The sequence below is a fragment of the Thamnophis elegans genome, chromosome 14 (genome assembly GCF_009769535.1).
Source record: "Thamnophis elegans isolate rThaEle1 chromosome 14, rThaEle1.pri, whole genome shotgun sequence".
NCBI lineage: Eukaryota > Metazoa > Chordata > Lepidosauria > Squamata > Colubridae > Thamnophis > Thamnophis elegans.
The window spans coordinates 18,491,254-18,506,934 of record NC_045554.1 but is presented as its reverse complement, the minus strand read 5'-3'; the positions used below and the strand labels follow the sequence as shown (position 1 = coordinate 18,506,934).

The window sequence follows — 15,681 nt, the reverse complement described above, 5'->3', positions numbered from 1 at the left end:
TCGTTTCTTAAATGGGGCCACCAAAACTGACGGGATGCCAGGCGCAATGTCCGGAAAAAACCCCAATGTCTCAATGCAGAAGCGCCATGAACCTGAGAGAGCACCTGTCTACGGATGTGCCCTGCGGGAACATAGAGCCAGCCCGATACTTCAAAAGATCCCCTTCCATAGTCCATGGGTAAGCCAGCCCTACTTCCGACTTTCATCGCTCCACCCATTCGTCACCCCACTGCGCATCCCGTATCAGAGACTGTATGCTCACGGGATGATAAACTGCAGCGCAGGATGCAACGGGTAGAACAGTCCGAGGTGGAAGCGAGTCCGCAGGGTCAGAGTTCTCCGATTTCATAGGCAGGGCATCCGCCCTGGGATTCCACACCTCACGAATGCCCGCTACATTGTGCGAACGGGGTATCACAGCTGCACAAACGTGCCGGTTGTCTGACACGATAGTTTGTTGCTGAGGGATGGCCGCAGTCCACGCAACCCTTCTATTCTTCTTGAGGCAACTCCCCGCCAGGTGTCCAAGATCCTCACAACAGAAGCACAATCCCTCAGCACGTCGTGTCCATCTCTGTACGTGACACTCGAGGTCTGACAGCACCCAACTCCATGGGCTCCCAGTCCACTGCAGTCTCTTGATGAACCGGCATGCTGGTCATCTCCTGGAATGCGTGGCGAGGCCTTCGCCTCTGTAGCCGGGCTTCTATCCGGAGGCACAAGTGGACCAACGCGTCAAACGTCGGTGGCCTGTCCACCCTTGCCAATTCATCTTGCAAGGCATCAGACAATCCATCTTGGAAAGTGTCCATCAGAGCTGGTTCATTCCACGTTGAATCCTGGCTACGCAGCCTGAATTCACTGACATAGTCTTGCAATGAACCATCCCCTGCTGCAGTGACTTCAGACGTCTAGTGATGTTTCCCCCTTAATAGGATCCTCAAACATCAACCGAAAATGCTGACAGAAACCCTGGAAGTCATTCAACAAAGGACTAGGCTGGGTTAACAAGGGGGTAGCCCAACGGACAGCTGTGCCTGAGAGCAAACTGATAATAAATCCCACCTTCGCCGGTCAGTGGGAAAGTCCTCCGCTCTCAAACTCAGGAACAGCTGGCATTGTCCCAGAAACGCGGCAAACATGGCCTGACTCCCATCAAATTTATCTGGCATGGCTACTGGACACTTCCTCCTTGGCTGGGGTTTTTTTTGCAGCTCTCTGCAGCTGAGCAATTTGGTCCGCCAATACTGCTATCGTTGGGCCAGTTGCCTATTTTCAGCAAGTAATTGCTCCATAATTAATTAAATGGAGGTTTGTCGGGCAGAAGTCAATCTGTTCTGACCCCGCTCTTCGCTCGTTCACAGACGACAGCCAAACAGAACTTCAAAGGAAATATTTATCAGTCCCGGCTCAAGCTGGCTGCGAGCCCAAAATAAATGTAGATAAAGTCTCTGGCAAAAAGTTACACAGCAAATGCAAAAACAAAAAGCTCTTACAGCAAACCAGGTTTACAGAAAGCAGAAAGTTACAATGGCATTGAAAAAGTGACAATGAATTCAAAGGAGTAAGAAAAAAAAAAGACTTTGCTAACCATCCTTATATCCTTGCAAGGAAATAAAGAATTGCAGTATATATTAAGAGCAATTTATTTTATTTTTTAAACCTACTCTACGTCAATACTCTCAAGCAAGCTCTCTCTTCTCTCTCACATACATCTCCTCCAGTCTACAAGTGATCATATTGGCCGACACTGCAAGCTTCTTGGAAACCTGACTAAGTCCTGGACTCAAGGTTGTTGCAGGAATTGGGGAAGCCGTGGAGATCCCAAGCATAAGGCATAATCACCCAGGCAATGGGCTTAGTCCATCTGCAGCGCCTTAAAGCAGCTACCACTTTTCCTGCTGGATAAGACATGGCTGCTTTAAAGAGTAGGAAGCAGGATTCCCATGTCTGCTTCCATGTCTCCAAAGCCCCATTGGAGGTGGACGTTAGACTAATGGCAGACTTCGCCTCCCCCAACCTGCTCTGCTCTCTACCCAACATGTTTTTGATTATCATATCAATGTGGATATGGATAGTGAAAAATAGAGTAGAGTAGAATATAGAGTAGAGTGGAACAGAACGGAACAGAACTATTGAATAGAATAGAATGGAATGGAAAATAGAATAGAATAGAATGGAATGGATGGAATAGAATAAAGTATAATATAGTATAGTAGAGAATAGAGAAAAGAGAAAAGAGAATAAAATAGAATAGAGAATAGAGTATAGTATAGTAGAGAATAGAGAGAATAGAATAGAATAGAATAGAATAGAATAGAACAGAACAGCTTTATTGGCCAAGTGTGATTGAACACACAAAGAATTTGTCTCCGTGCAGTAGCTCTCAATGTACATGCAAAAACAGCAAAGCAATAATATCAAACAAAGTAATAATAATCATAATAATGACACCAATAAGAGAAGGTAGCGGAACAGATGAGAAGGATAATAGTAATACAGCCTTACTACATAGGAACATAAGACTAAGGGAATTAGGTGTTCAGCAGAGTGAGTGGCATGGGGGGGGGGACACCTGAATGATGAACATTTTGTGTGTTCTTTCTCATTATTATTTTATTCTACTATTTTATTTCTGTTCCTACTCCTTTTGTTTTCTTTTATTAAGATAGTCCACAACCCATGAACAACTGAGCTCAAACTTCCTTTTGCTGAGCGAGACTTTTGTGAAGTGAATTTTACCCCATTTTACAACTTTTCTTGCCGCAAAACTGTGAATCACTGCCGTTGTTAACCTAGTAACATGGCTGTTAATGAGCATCTGACTTCCTCATTGATTTTGCTTTGGAGTAGGTTGCAAAAGGGGAATCATGTGATCCCGGGAACACTAAGGAACCATGATAAATGTGAGTCAGTTGCCAAGCGTCTGAATTTTGATCAGCTGACTGTGGGGATGCTACAATGGTTATTAGTGTCACTTCCTTCCATGATGTCATAACTTCGAATGGCCACTAAATGAACAGGTGTAAATAGAGAACTACCTATATTGTAAGCAGCCTAAAGTAACCCCAGAGTGAAAAATACCATATTTTTCAGAGTATAAGATGTACCTCTCCCCCCCCAAAAAGAGAGTGAAAATCTGGGTGCATCTTATACACCGAATACAGCATTTTTGGCCTCCCAATACCCCACTCCCTTTGCAAAAATGGAGGTGCAGAGGGTTTGGAAGGACTGCAAAGTGCTCCTGGGGGCTGGGGAGAGTAAAAATGAGCAAAAAACTTTGCAGGTCTCTCAAATTCTCTGCATGCCCTGTTTTCCCACAAAAAACGAGGAGTGCAAAGGGTTTGCGAGGCCTGCAAAGTGCAAAAACTTTTTTTTTAACTTTACCTTTTCAAAATTTTGGTGCATCTGAAAAATATGGTAAATTTAACAAATAAATACATTTTGCCATTGCAGCCAAAACAACAGACAGACCTGGAGGGGCGGGGGGGGGGGACGCCATCTGAGGTGGCTCAGAAAAGAGATCAATGCAGTACAGATAGTTCCTTTAGTGACTGTACAACGTTACAAAAGGATGGAAGAAAGTGACTTGTGGCCATTTTTCACACTTACGACTGTTGCAGCATTCACAAGAGACATTCAGATGCTCAACAAGGGGTTCATTTTTATGACGGTTCCTGTATCCCATGGTCACGTGACACACACACCCTTGTGGCTTTTTGACAAGCAAAGTTAATGGGGGAAGCCAGATTCACTTAACAACTGTGTGACTAACTTCACTATTTCAGTGATTCACTTAACAACGGTGGCAAAGAAAAGTCATGAAAGGGGATGAAACCAGTGGTGGGATTCAAACATTTTTACTACTGGTTCGGTGGGCGTGGCTTGGTGGGCGTGGCAGGGGAAGGTTACTGCAAAATCCCCATTTCCTCCCAATCAGCTGGGACTCGGAATAAATGGGGGTGGGGCCAGCCAGAGGTGGCATTTGCCGGTTCTCCGAACTACTCAAATTTTTTTTTATTAAAAATTTAATTTTTAATTTGAAACAGGTACAACATCTTTCTTTACATGCTATAAAAAGCGTATCAGTCGATCACAAATAGACTTTGGTACATCTCCTCCACAGTCAACAAACATAACTCAAGCATTTTGACTCTGATATTCATACATATCATCATCATATCCATTTTCATTTGACTGTAATTACTATTTAAAGATATTAATAATAATAATATTCTTAAACAATACATACCCACACCAGTGGGAAAATAAAAAAAACACCAAAAAAAGAGAGCAAAAAAAAGAAAAAAAAGAGACAAGGCAGTGAATTAAAAAAAAAAAAAAAGAGGGGGAAAAAACGAACACAGGTATATATCATAAAAAAAAAAGTATATCAGCTGGTTACAACATGTTTTGGTGCATCTCTTCCATTATTTCATATTAATTCAAATATCTTAACTCAAATGTTTACCATAGTAACATCATTATACCTCCACTTTTAGTTGACTATAGTTGTTTAAACATCCTTCATCCTTAACTATGCCAAAGAATTAATCCATAGACACATGCTGACATTTCATTACGTTTGTAAAATCCTCTATTAACATCAAATCCTCATATCCTATTTTAGCTGAACATCCATAGTATTTAATACCAAAGATTCCATCTTCCATACAGTATAATTTATTATCATTCTCCCTTCTTTATATAGTTATATCATATATCATAACATTTTCCCCATATTAGTTAACATTTAACTGTATATATTTTATTTATAATAGTAATAATTATTATAATTAAAACCCTTTATATATAATCCAAAATATTTCCAACCTTCCTGTCTCATATCCAATTATTATCATATCAACTCCACATTATATACATTACTATCAATATCAATTATTATTCAGCTATATCTATTACAAATAAGAGTAATTAGATTTAGCTAGTTTTCAATTGTATTCTTCAATCTATCAGCCTATGTCTCTCCAATAGCAAAGTCCTCTTACCATTCTTAAAACAAATTCCCCAAACGTTTTTATAGGCAAGTCCAAACAGAAATATCTTCGCACCTTTTTGCTTAGGATGCCTCTGATGTAATAATGTTGTCCTTCGTATATTCCATTCAATTTGTCCTGAATTTTCAAAGGTGGTGTCAAAAATTCTGCAGATAATGTTTCATAAAGTACAGATTCTTTAATGTTTCTCATTCCTTCTACGCTCTGTCTTTTGAAATAAATTTTCTGTATGGTTCCCCCTCCTCTTTCTGCCTCCGAAGTTTTCTGTGTGGCTCTTCTTCTTTCAAACGTTGCATCTCTTTCTCTTTCTGCCTCCGAAGTAGAACAGACGCCTGGCGTGTCAGCAAGTTGAGAAACTTCCTTTCTGACATTCTTCATTTGAATTTCAGGAGCACTCAAACATTCAACATTCTGACTCTTTCCTTCATATTTTAGTGTTAAAGATAACAAATAGTCCAGTTTTTTCCCAGATATTTTTTCAGATTTTTCATAAGTATCAAACAACTTCTGAAAAACGGAGAAAATCTTTTGGAATGAATTACTTGGAGCAAGTAGAGACGCCATGATGTGACGCAGATGAAATTTAAGGACACGCTGGGAGCTATGCAGTCTTATCTGGTCTTAAACTAACACAGCCAAGCAATAAAAGTGTCAGGTTGTAAGAAGCCAAATTATAATAAATTGGTTTACAGCCCACTTAAGGAGAACCGTGAGGAAGTATTGAAGTAAACTTTCCTTTATCCACATAAACAGCATTCAAAACATTTAAGAAGTAGAGTAACCACCAGCCATAAATCCATTAAAAAAAAAGCCGATTCGCCGCTGGATTCTTCTGTTCTTTGGTTTCAATTAGCTTAGATTTTAGTGCGGACTGTCTCTCTTTGAGTAATAAAATCAGCTTACCAGGTGAATCCACTCAAACCATTCTTAGGGGCACCTGCAGTTTCGGTTAGCATGCAGCTAATCCAAAAGGAATTGGCAAGAGGGGTTAATTCCACACCCCCCAGAGACTTTGCGATCGTCTCTGAGGTCACTGGATCTCCCCTCACCTTTCACTGTCTTCTACGGGACAGCTAGAGTCCAACGACTCGTCCAAAATCCTTCGGAATAGAGAAACTTCAGGAATAGCCTGAAACTCCATCTTCTCACTGCTAAGCCCCGCCTTTTTCCCGCGAACTACTCAAAATTTATGCTACTGGTTCTCCAGAACTGGTCAGAGTATATGAATTAATATGAATTAATATTGCCTATTTGCTTTTATTATGAATATGTTACTATGTAATTGTTACTGATTAAACCAATGTTTGCTTCTGATATGATATAGTGCTAGAAATCATTTATTAAGAATTCAGCTTTGTTATTGGCTTCTGCTTATTATATTGAATACTGTCAGAAATTAGTTGTTTTCTAGCCTAGCAAATTGTAACCTTAATACTGGATGGCATTGCTGCAAATGTTATCTCCCTACTGCGTCTCGCTTCTATTCTTGGCTTCAAAACTAGGCACGTTATTGAAAACATAAAAGAAATTATTACACGGCAATATCAGGCCCCATAGATAAAGGAACCAAACTAGGGAGTTTTCCTGGCTCATAAATCCTGAAAGTGTTCTGCCGAAAAATAACTTGGCAAATGGGTGCTGCCACTCCCTACACAAGGCTATAGGAATCCTCCACAGATAAGGAAGACAGAGACAGGAACAAAAGAACACTTTAAACATCAATGTTGGTAACGAATCTTTGTCTCTGATTGGACAAACTTTGTTTCTATCTGCCTAAGAGGTATATAATACTCTGAGTTCCTCTTGCAGGGGCGGCTCTTCCTTGCATGCATTTGTTTGTATGTTTTGATATAGTTTTGTCACCCAGCTTTTGCTACGGCCATAAATAAAAGCTGATATTTTTTGCAAGCCTTGTTGGAGTTTCACTCTCTTGGGCATTCAGTCGCTCGGGGAAACTGCTGGAACCTTATACTGCTGAATCCCACCTCTGGATGAAACTCACTTAACACCTGCTTCCCTGAGCAACAGTAATGTTGGGCTTCCCCCCCCCACCCCCCCCCCCCCCCCCCCCCCCCCCCACCCCCCCCCACCCCACGCAAGGCAGAAAGGCAGCAGAAGGACCTGCCAAGCTCTGGCAATAGCAAAAGCACTTGGACTTACATGCCGCTTTCCCAGTGCTTTACAGCCCTCTCCAAGCTGGACCATTCCGGCCAGGGAAAAGTTAAACTTCCCACACACCAAAATAACTCCCAGCCCCACATAATAAACCTCTGGGGAGAAATAAAGTTGGTGAGGGAAGAGTCCTTTTCCTCCCACGGAGGAGCCAAGCCAAGATCCTGCGCTGTTCCTCCAAAGAGCCATTGCAACTCCACCCCCTCCGTCTGCCAGCTGCAATCCAGAAAATTCCTCCCCCCCATTTCCCCCACCCGCCCCCTATGCATGGAGCCAGACCAGACAGCCAGGCAAGAAAGGGAGGGGAGGGGGGAACCCTGCCCCTTAAAAAGCAACTTGTCTGCCAGCTGGAAAGCCAACTTCCCTGCTTCCCTCCTTATCAGAGTAAAAGAGTTGGAAGAGACCTTGTAGGTCATCTAGTCCAACCCCCCCCCCCACCTAGGCAGGAGACCCTAACCAGTGATGGCTAACCTTTTTGTCCTCACGTGCCAAAAACATGCACACGCATGCAACAGCACGCACATGTGTGCCCACACCCAATGGGTCCCGCACGGCACCCATCTGTGCATGCACATGTGAGCCCGCTGCGACCCCTCCTACTCCCCCATGCATGTGCGCATGAACCCCCATGCCCCGTTTTGGGCCTAGCAGGTCTCATTTTTCCTCCTCCCTGCGCATGCACATGTGACCCCCCCTCCCCCGTGTATGCGCACACGTGTCCCACATGTGCGGCAGAGACCTGAAAATCAGCTTGGTGGAAGCCAAGGCTCACAATTCACGGGCCAGCCCAGCCATATGGGAACCAAAGTCTCCTATGGAGCTCCAGAGGGCTGAGACTCCACCAGCCCAGAAGCAGAGGAGAAGAACCCAAGGGTTGACCGACTCCTTCTTACTTCTTGCCCAGGTCTATAAGGCGCCTTAGAAGAAGAGCTTTGTCTCTGGGGGTTCCTGTTTGAACCCCCCCCCCCAGGTTCTTCCCAAGGGAGCCTCTCTGCGCTTTGTAGAGGGGGAGGGGGCAGCTCTGCTAGGCTGTTTGGAGCCCCACCATGAATGGAGAGAATAGGCGCTTCAACAAGAAGCTCATAAACCTGGTCTGTCCAACTTTGGCAACTTTAAGACCTGTAGACTTCAACTCCCAGAATTCCATGTTGGCTGGGGAATTCTGGGAGTTGAAGTCCACGGGTCTTAAAGTTGCCAAAGTTGGGCAGACCTGCCATAAATAAAAGCTCAGCACATTTTGCCATCTGCTGGGCAAACGGGAGGGGGGCTCTTATCACAAAACAAACTCCCCCCCTCAAGAGGTTTTGTTAAGTAAGCCCAGCTTCCACCCCCCCCCCCCAACCTCACAGGTGGTTTAAATCCAAGACATCTGTCCTTTCTCTTGATATTTGCCACCTGCTGCCTTAAATAATAATAATGATTACATATAAGGATAATACAGGTAGTCCTTAACTTTCCAGCCACAAGTGAGCCCAACATTTCTGTTGCTAAGCGATGCAGTTGTTAAGTGAGTTTTGCCCCATTTTACAACCTTTCTTGCCGGAGTTGTTTAAGGGAATCACGAGTCACACGGACGTTAAGTGAATCCGGCTTCCCCATGGACTTTGCTTGTCAGAACGTCACAAAAGGGGATCACATCACACACACACTGCGACCGTCATAAAGGTGGACCATTGTCAAAGAGTCCAAATTTTGATCACGCGCAACTGGAAGATTGGATGCCAAATTGTGATTTCATGTAGATTCTATGTGCTGTTTATTATTTTAATCCAGGAACGCGGTGGCTCAGTGGCTAAGAGGCTGAGCTTGTCGATCAGAAAGGTCGGCAGTTCGAATCCCTAGCACCGCGTAATGGAGTGAGCTCCTGTTACTTGTCTAAGCTTCTGCCAACCTAGCAGTTCGAAAGCACTTAAAAATGAAAGTAGAAAAATAGGAACCACCTTTGGTGGGAAGGGAACAGTGTTCCATTCGCATTTGGCGTTGAGTCATGCTGGCCACATGACCCCAGAGTCTTCAGACAGGTCTGGTTCTTCAGCTTTGAAACGGAGATGAACAGCGCTCCCCAGAGTCGGAAACGACTAGCACATATGTGTGAGGGGAACCTTTACCTTTACTTATTTTATTCTAGACTTTTTAACTAGATATTCCTTGAGTGTTTTTAACTTGCTCTGCTCTTTGCAATAAACCCTGGCTTGGCTTGGCTGTGGGGATGCTGGCACAGTTGCAAGGGTGAAAAAAGGTTACAAGTCACTTTTTTCCGCTCCGTTGTAACTATGAATGGTCACTAAGCGAATGGCTATAAGTCTACCTGTAAGGATGAATGACGCTTATCAGCCTCTCTGGCATAGCAGAGAAGGCGCCTGCTGCCCTGGGGAGGCCACCTCCCAGTCCACCTTAACCTCCAGGGACCTTAACAGGCGACTCCTCTCCCTTTGCCAGCCTACCTGGCAGGGCTGTTGTGGTGGCCAGACCTCAGGGCTGCCCAAGAGACTCACTAGGCTCTGCAAAGGAATAACTTTGGTGTGCCCCGCTCCCCATTTCTAGGCGGTGCTCCGATTTTGCAAAGGCCAGGGACCCCCCTCCCCACTGAACCAGCCGGGGTCTCCACCCCGAGCCCTCCCCCCGCCCACATTTCCCCCTCTTTTCCGGGGGGGGGTTCAGAGAAAGCCAAACCAGCCCAGTCCCCCCCCCGCAAGAAAGGGAACGGGGGGGGGGCAAAGCGAACGGAGCCCCTCCCTACCAAGGGCATTGGGGAGGGTCTCCCAAAAGCCCCCAGAAGAATTTCACACACACACCCAAGCACGTCGCCCTGATCTCTGTGTCTCTCGATTCTTGAGTTGGTCTTCTCGCCCCCTCCCCTTTTTCCCTTCGGCAAACTTTACCCCCTCCCCCGTACAACCCCCCCACTTGCTCTCGCAAGTTTGTTCCCCTCCCACTTGCTCTTTATCGCCCCCTCCCACTTTCCCCCCCCTTCCACTTGCTCTCGCAAGTTTGTTCCCCTCCCACTTGCTCTTCCCCCTCCCCTTGCTCTTGCAAGTTTGCCTGGACACAAATCCCCCCCCCCCCAAATTCCGAGTCCAGTTTCCCAGCAAGAGGAGCGGGCCCCTTTCCTCTCCCCTCCCCGCCCTCTTTCCTCTCCAGCTGCTGCACCCCGACAGCTGGTTCCCCGGGGCGAGCAAGAAGCCCCGACCACTCACCGAGTCCCCGTCCAAGAGGCTCCCAGGTCAACGCGGCTCCCTCTGCCAGACGACTCCCTCTGCCGCTGCTCAGGCCCTCCCCTCACCGTCAGTGGGTGGAGCTTGCAGGGAAAATCCAGCCCCCTTTGCGGCCCCGGGCTCGGCCGGCAGAGAGCGCCCTCGAGGCGGTTGAGAAAAGGCTCAGCCCCCAAGACGTTGCAAGGTCTCTGGAGCCATCGCGGTTGCAAAGCGAAACGGCTTCGCGGGTTCAATTATCCCTAGGGGCAGGGGAGAGGGGGTGTTGGCAGAGGAAGGGTTGGGCAGTAAAGCATGCCCAGGCTGGGAAGGTTAAAAGTGCCTGTGCACAAGGACAGAGCTGCTTCTCGGAATGGAATGGAATAGCATAGGGCTGGAAGGGACCTTGGAGGTCTTCTAGTCCAGCCCCCTACTCAAAACAGGAGAACCTATACCATTCCAGACAAGTGACTGTCCAGTCTTCTTAAAAGCCCCCAGTGATGGAGCACCCATGATTTCTGGAGGCTTCTGTTCCATTGCTTAATTGTCCTCACTGTTAGGAAGTTTCTCCTTAATTCCAGGCTGCTTCTTTCTTTGACCAGTTTCCATCCATTGTGTCTTGTCCTGCTCTCTGGTGCTTTGGAGAATTTGACCCTCTCTTCTTTGTGGCAGCCCCTCAAATACTGAAATACTGCTATCATGTCACCCTTATTCTTCTTTCCTTTAGACTAGCCAAACGTAAATCCTGCAGCCGTTCTTCATATGTTTTAGTCTCCAGGCCATTGCTCTTCTCTGAACTTTTTCCAAAGTCTCAACATTTTTTTTGTAATGTGGTGACCAAAACTGAATGCAGTATTCCAGGTGTGGCCTTACTAGGATTTATAAAGCGGCACTAATACTTGACATGATTTTCATTTTATGTCTTCATAATACAGGTTTGTACAGTATTAGCTTTTTTGGCTGCTTTAAGCCATCCTGGAATCCTGGAAATTTTGGGTTTTGCTTCAACTTTTTTTTCTTTGCTCTTTTGGTTTGGAGGTTCAGGATCGGCTGAATTCCCCAACAGCCGAGTGATTTATTTTGGCTGTTGAATGAACGCTTGTTCTGAGTTCAGAAGGATCTTTTTTTAAGGACGGTGGGGATCTTCTTAGCACTCGCTTCTTTTCAACATAATACTTGCAAGCAGAATGTTTGCTACATGTGTTCCCGCTGGTGAAATGGCAAAATAAGCTCATTCTCCAATCAAGAACCCTTACTAACCACAGAGTTATTCCTTCGTTACTCACTGCTAAATGCCCTGAGAAAAATGGGCCATGTACTTCTCAGACCCGCAGTGCACTTCATGACCTCTAGATGGCAGGAAGCAAACATATCCTCTTTCTCTGCTATCGCCAAGTGGCCCTCTGTCCTTTTGCAAATAGATCTGGCCATTCCCCCTAGCAGTTGTTCATTGCAGGTAGACCTCTTATCTCCCTTCAAATGTGTTTGGGACTCCAGATTCTAGAATTCACCCCAGAATAGATAGATTTTGCTTCCTTGGAAACCTTGAGGGTTGTAGTCTGTATCTGGCATATACATTTTCCTAACTTCATCAGAATAACAATAACTGAGTTGGAGGGCACATTAGAGGTCTTCTAGTCCAACCCCCTAAATTCTTCTTTTCTTTAGACTAGCCAGACCCAAATCCTGCAGCCATTCTTCATATGTTTAGTCTCCAGACCATTGATCATCTTCGTCGCTCTTCTCTGAAATTTTTCCAAAGTCTCAACATTTTTTGTAGTGTGGTGGCCAAAATCGGTTGCAGTATTCCAGTAAGCAGTATTCTTACTGGAGGTTTTGTAAAGCGGCACTAATACTTCACATGATCTTGATTTTGTGCCTCTGTTTATACAACATTGTGTCTGAACCTGATTTCTAAAGCACGATTGATAGGTCAGCATGTTGCATAAACCTTAGTCTGCAAAGTGAAGCTGTCTTTGTTAGTCCAAAGGGGTTGAAAACATTCAGTGGTCACCCGATTAGCAGGGTCAGCCTAGCAAACAAAGAACATTTCCAGATCCTTTTGCAGTCACTCAGCATAACTCATGATGCAGACAGAAGTTAGGTTTTCACCAGCCTTTTGAATAACTTTTTCCATGGAGCGGTTCTCTCTTTTTCTTTAAATTTAGATTTTTAGTTTTTCGAAGAAGGTTAAAGCACAAAATGCCAAAATATTCAGAAAGGACAAAAGAGTAAAAAAAGACCCAACAAAAAACATTAAAAAGAAAAAGTGTCTTAAAAAAAAGAAGAACACATCACACATAACAGCTACCCAGCTGAATGCTGTTTGATTTTATACACCAATGTTAGTTTCCCACCCCTTGCGAAACAGACCAAAAGAATTTTAAACTGTTAAGCTACTAAATCTACCTACAAATTGTTAGCCAGTCATCTATAAACTATATTAATAACAAAATAGTTAACAAAAAATAGCAATTATGAACATATTATATAAAAGCATAAAAGTAATAAAATTGTCAATAATCAAAGAAAGACAAGACTGAAATTCCAAAACCTTCTGTTAATAGACTGTTATTTGTTATTTGTCATTTGTTTAATCTCAAATCAACCCAAATAATAACCCTAATTGGTCCTGGATTATGGCATGGATCTGTAGGAAATTAGCACCTACCCCTCTCCTAGAAAAATGAAAATATTCTAGGAAATATTTAAAAAGGCAGAATATTATATTTCCCTGGATGAGAAATGCAGAAAAATGTTTTTAGGCAGGAAACAGACTCACTCTTTTTTTAAAAAAAATATATTTATTTTCCATTTTCATAACATAATCACATGTATTACATAGCCACTATCCTATTGTATTAAGTAGTAATTTCATCAGTTCCTCTTGTCATCAACGCCCAGAAAGATAAAAACCCATTATTAGCTCTTCTGCTCTCCATACACCTCTTTCTTCTACCTCTCTCCTACCTCCTTTCTTCCCTCCATCATCCTTTTCTACTCTACTTCCCCTTCCTTTCTCCTTCTCTCTCTTCATTCCACCTCCTTATCCTCCTCATCTTCCCCCCTTACCTCTCTCCTATCCCTCTCTTCCTATCTTTCTTCTCTCCTCGAAACAGACTCACTCTTAATAGCCCCCACCTCCTCAATAGCCCACAGCAGATGTCTGCACTTAAGAGGAAAAGAGATAGCTAGGTCTATTCATAGGCAATGTCCTCACCCAAGATCCAACAAAGGTAGGATTAGCCCTCTATCCATCTCACCACCTGGGAAGATTCCATCACCCAGCAAGGCTCAACCAAGCCTGGGACTCAGGACAGCCTACAGAACTGCCCCATGGGAGTCTGACAACCAATCAGAACACAAGCTCAAATTCAAAAGCCCAGAGAGGACATAAAACCCAGGCACTCTCAGCATCTCTTCCCTTTTTTCTTCACCCAAGATCTTCAAGGCATGGGATCCTGTCCACCATTAAACCATCTTTCCAATCAGCCTCCATGAATCCAGTGTCTTTCTCCCTACTTGGAACTGAACCTAGATGGACATTCCTTCCAACGGATCTCTCAGAGGTTTATCCCCATCTTGCTTCACAGGTTGTTGAGATACCAAAACACCATCCTGAATTTGCTGGCGAAAGCACAGAGGGTCAGGCAGAAAAGCTAATCCAGTTGTGTTTCTGGTGCTAAAAACAGATTATCATCCTCACATCAGCCCTGATGGATCGCAGGCCACTTTGTTTAGCCCGGTTCCTCTTCTCTTTGTATTTTCTATACAAGGAATGGCATTTCAGGAATTTTGTTTAAAAATAGAATATACATTATATTGGAAAAGCAGAGAGAAAGGTTTTTCTCTGTGCTCTCCACCCGGCTGTGAAACTGTCTTGACAAAAGAGTCAGATGAAACTGTTGGGTTTGTTTCGCTGTTCATAATTCATACCCGCTGAAAGATGTGGTTGCAACCACTTAGAGAGACATCAAAGGGGAAACGGCACGTTTGTGAACTGAAAAGCTGGATTAATAATAGTCCTGGGTTAAGTGGAGCTTCGTTCAAAGGCAGCCTATCACTGAATTCCACATAATGGATGGAAAAGCAGCATGTTAGTTGTTAGATACTTCACTTGGGAGGAGAAGCAGTAGGAACAGTGGAGGAAAGAAAGGAAGGAAGGGAGGGAGGGAGGGGGGAGGGAGGGAGGGGAAGGGAGAGAAGATAGGTGAAGGAAGGAAGGGAGGGAGAGAGAAAGGAAGGGAAGGAAGGGGAGAAGGGAGGAAGGAAGAGGGAGAGAAGGAAGGGAAAAGAGGAAACGAAGGGGAAGGGAGAGAAGGAAGGGGAGGGGGAAGGAGAGGAAGGGAAGGGAGAGAAGGAAGGGGAAGGGGAGGGGGAGAAGGAAGGGGAAGGGAAGAGGAGGGAAGGGAGAGGAGGAAGGGAAGAAGGAAAGGCAGGGAAGGGGAGAGAGAGAAGGAAGGAAGGGGAAGGAAGGAAGGAGAAGGGGAGAAGGAAGAGGGGGAAGCAAGGGAGGAAGAGAAAGAAGGAAGGGGAGAAGGAAGGAAGGAATGGGACAGAAGAAAAAAGGAAGAGAGAAAGGAAGGAAATAGGATGGAAGTAAGAAAGGGGAAGGAAGGAAAGAAGGAAGGAAGGGGAAGGGAGAGAAGGAAATGGGACAGAAGGAAGGAAATGGGACAGAAGGAAGGAAGGTCCATCATGAGCTTGATAAAAGAAGGCTTAATTCTTCAGAAGGATTCCTTAAAAGGGCTTCCAGGAACATCTACTTTTTAAAAACAGACTGAACCTGCAACGTGCAGCTAGGGACGGTTTACTAGACAACTGTGTTGTGCTCTTTAATTTATCCATCAGAACGAAATTAGCAGTGCAAGGAATCAGAGCTTTTGGTTCTATCCTCCAAATGTTTCCATGCAACTAAACCTTTCATCTGGAGTCTTATCACTGCTCAGAATCCAGTTCTGGTTGTGAATTCGCAGGTCTTAACAGCCAGTGGGGCCAATTCAGGCCAGTTCCAGACGCTAAACGTCTGTCCCTTTTGCAGGAAGAAAGGGAAAAAAAACATTGTTTTTAATATCTCTGCTGTTTGTTTGCAGGGCTTTCCCAGGCGGCTTTAGGAGCAAATTCTAGGAAGAAGGCCTGAATGATCCAAAGCAGGGCTGCCGTCTGCCAGGGAAAACAAAGAAGCCCATGGTTTTCGAAAGAGCCCAGACAGAGTGCCAGATGCCATGCAAGAGGGTAAAAGGCGGCCAGGTTAAATTAATGGGGCTTCTATGGAATGGAAGGGAAAGGGGAGGAAATAA

The 15,681-nt window shown here is 44.6% G+C and overlaps 1 protein-coding gene across 4 annotated transcripts in view; it reads right to left on the bottom strand.

The window, feature by feature from the left end:
* CARHSP1 (calcium regulated heat stable protein 1) overlaps positions 1-10,479 on the bottom strand; it is a 38,487-nt gene extending 28,008 nt beyond the window's left edge. For 3 of the 4 annotated variants that reach the window (XM_032230406.1, XM_032230404.1, XM_032230405.1), the window contains exon 1: positions 10,388-10,479. Coding sequence is in view for 1 of the 4 variants with exons in the window: in XM_032230402.1 (XP_032086293.1) it covers positions 7,179-7,279 (101 nt within the window). In the remaining 3 variants the exon portion in view is untranslated. Of the gene's footprint in view, positions 1-7,178; positions 7,340-10,387 lie in introns of those variants that run through there. The other variant, XM_032230402.1, reaches the window with a different exon arrangement.
* Between the last annotated feature and the right edge of the window lie 5,202 nt (positions 10,480-15,681).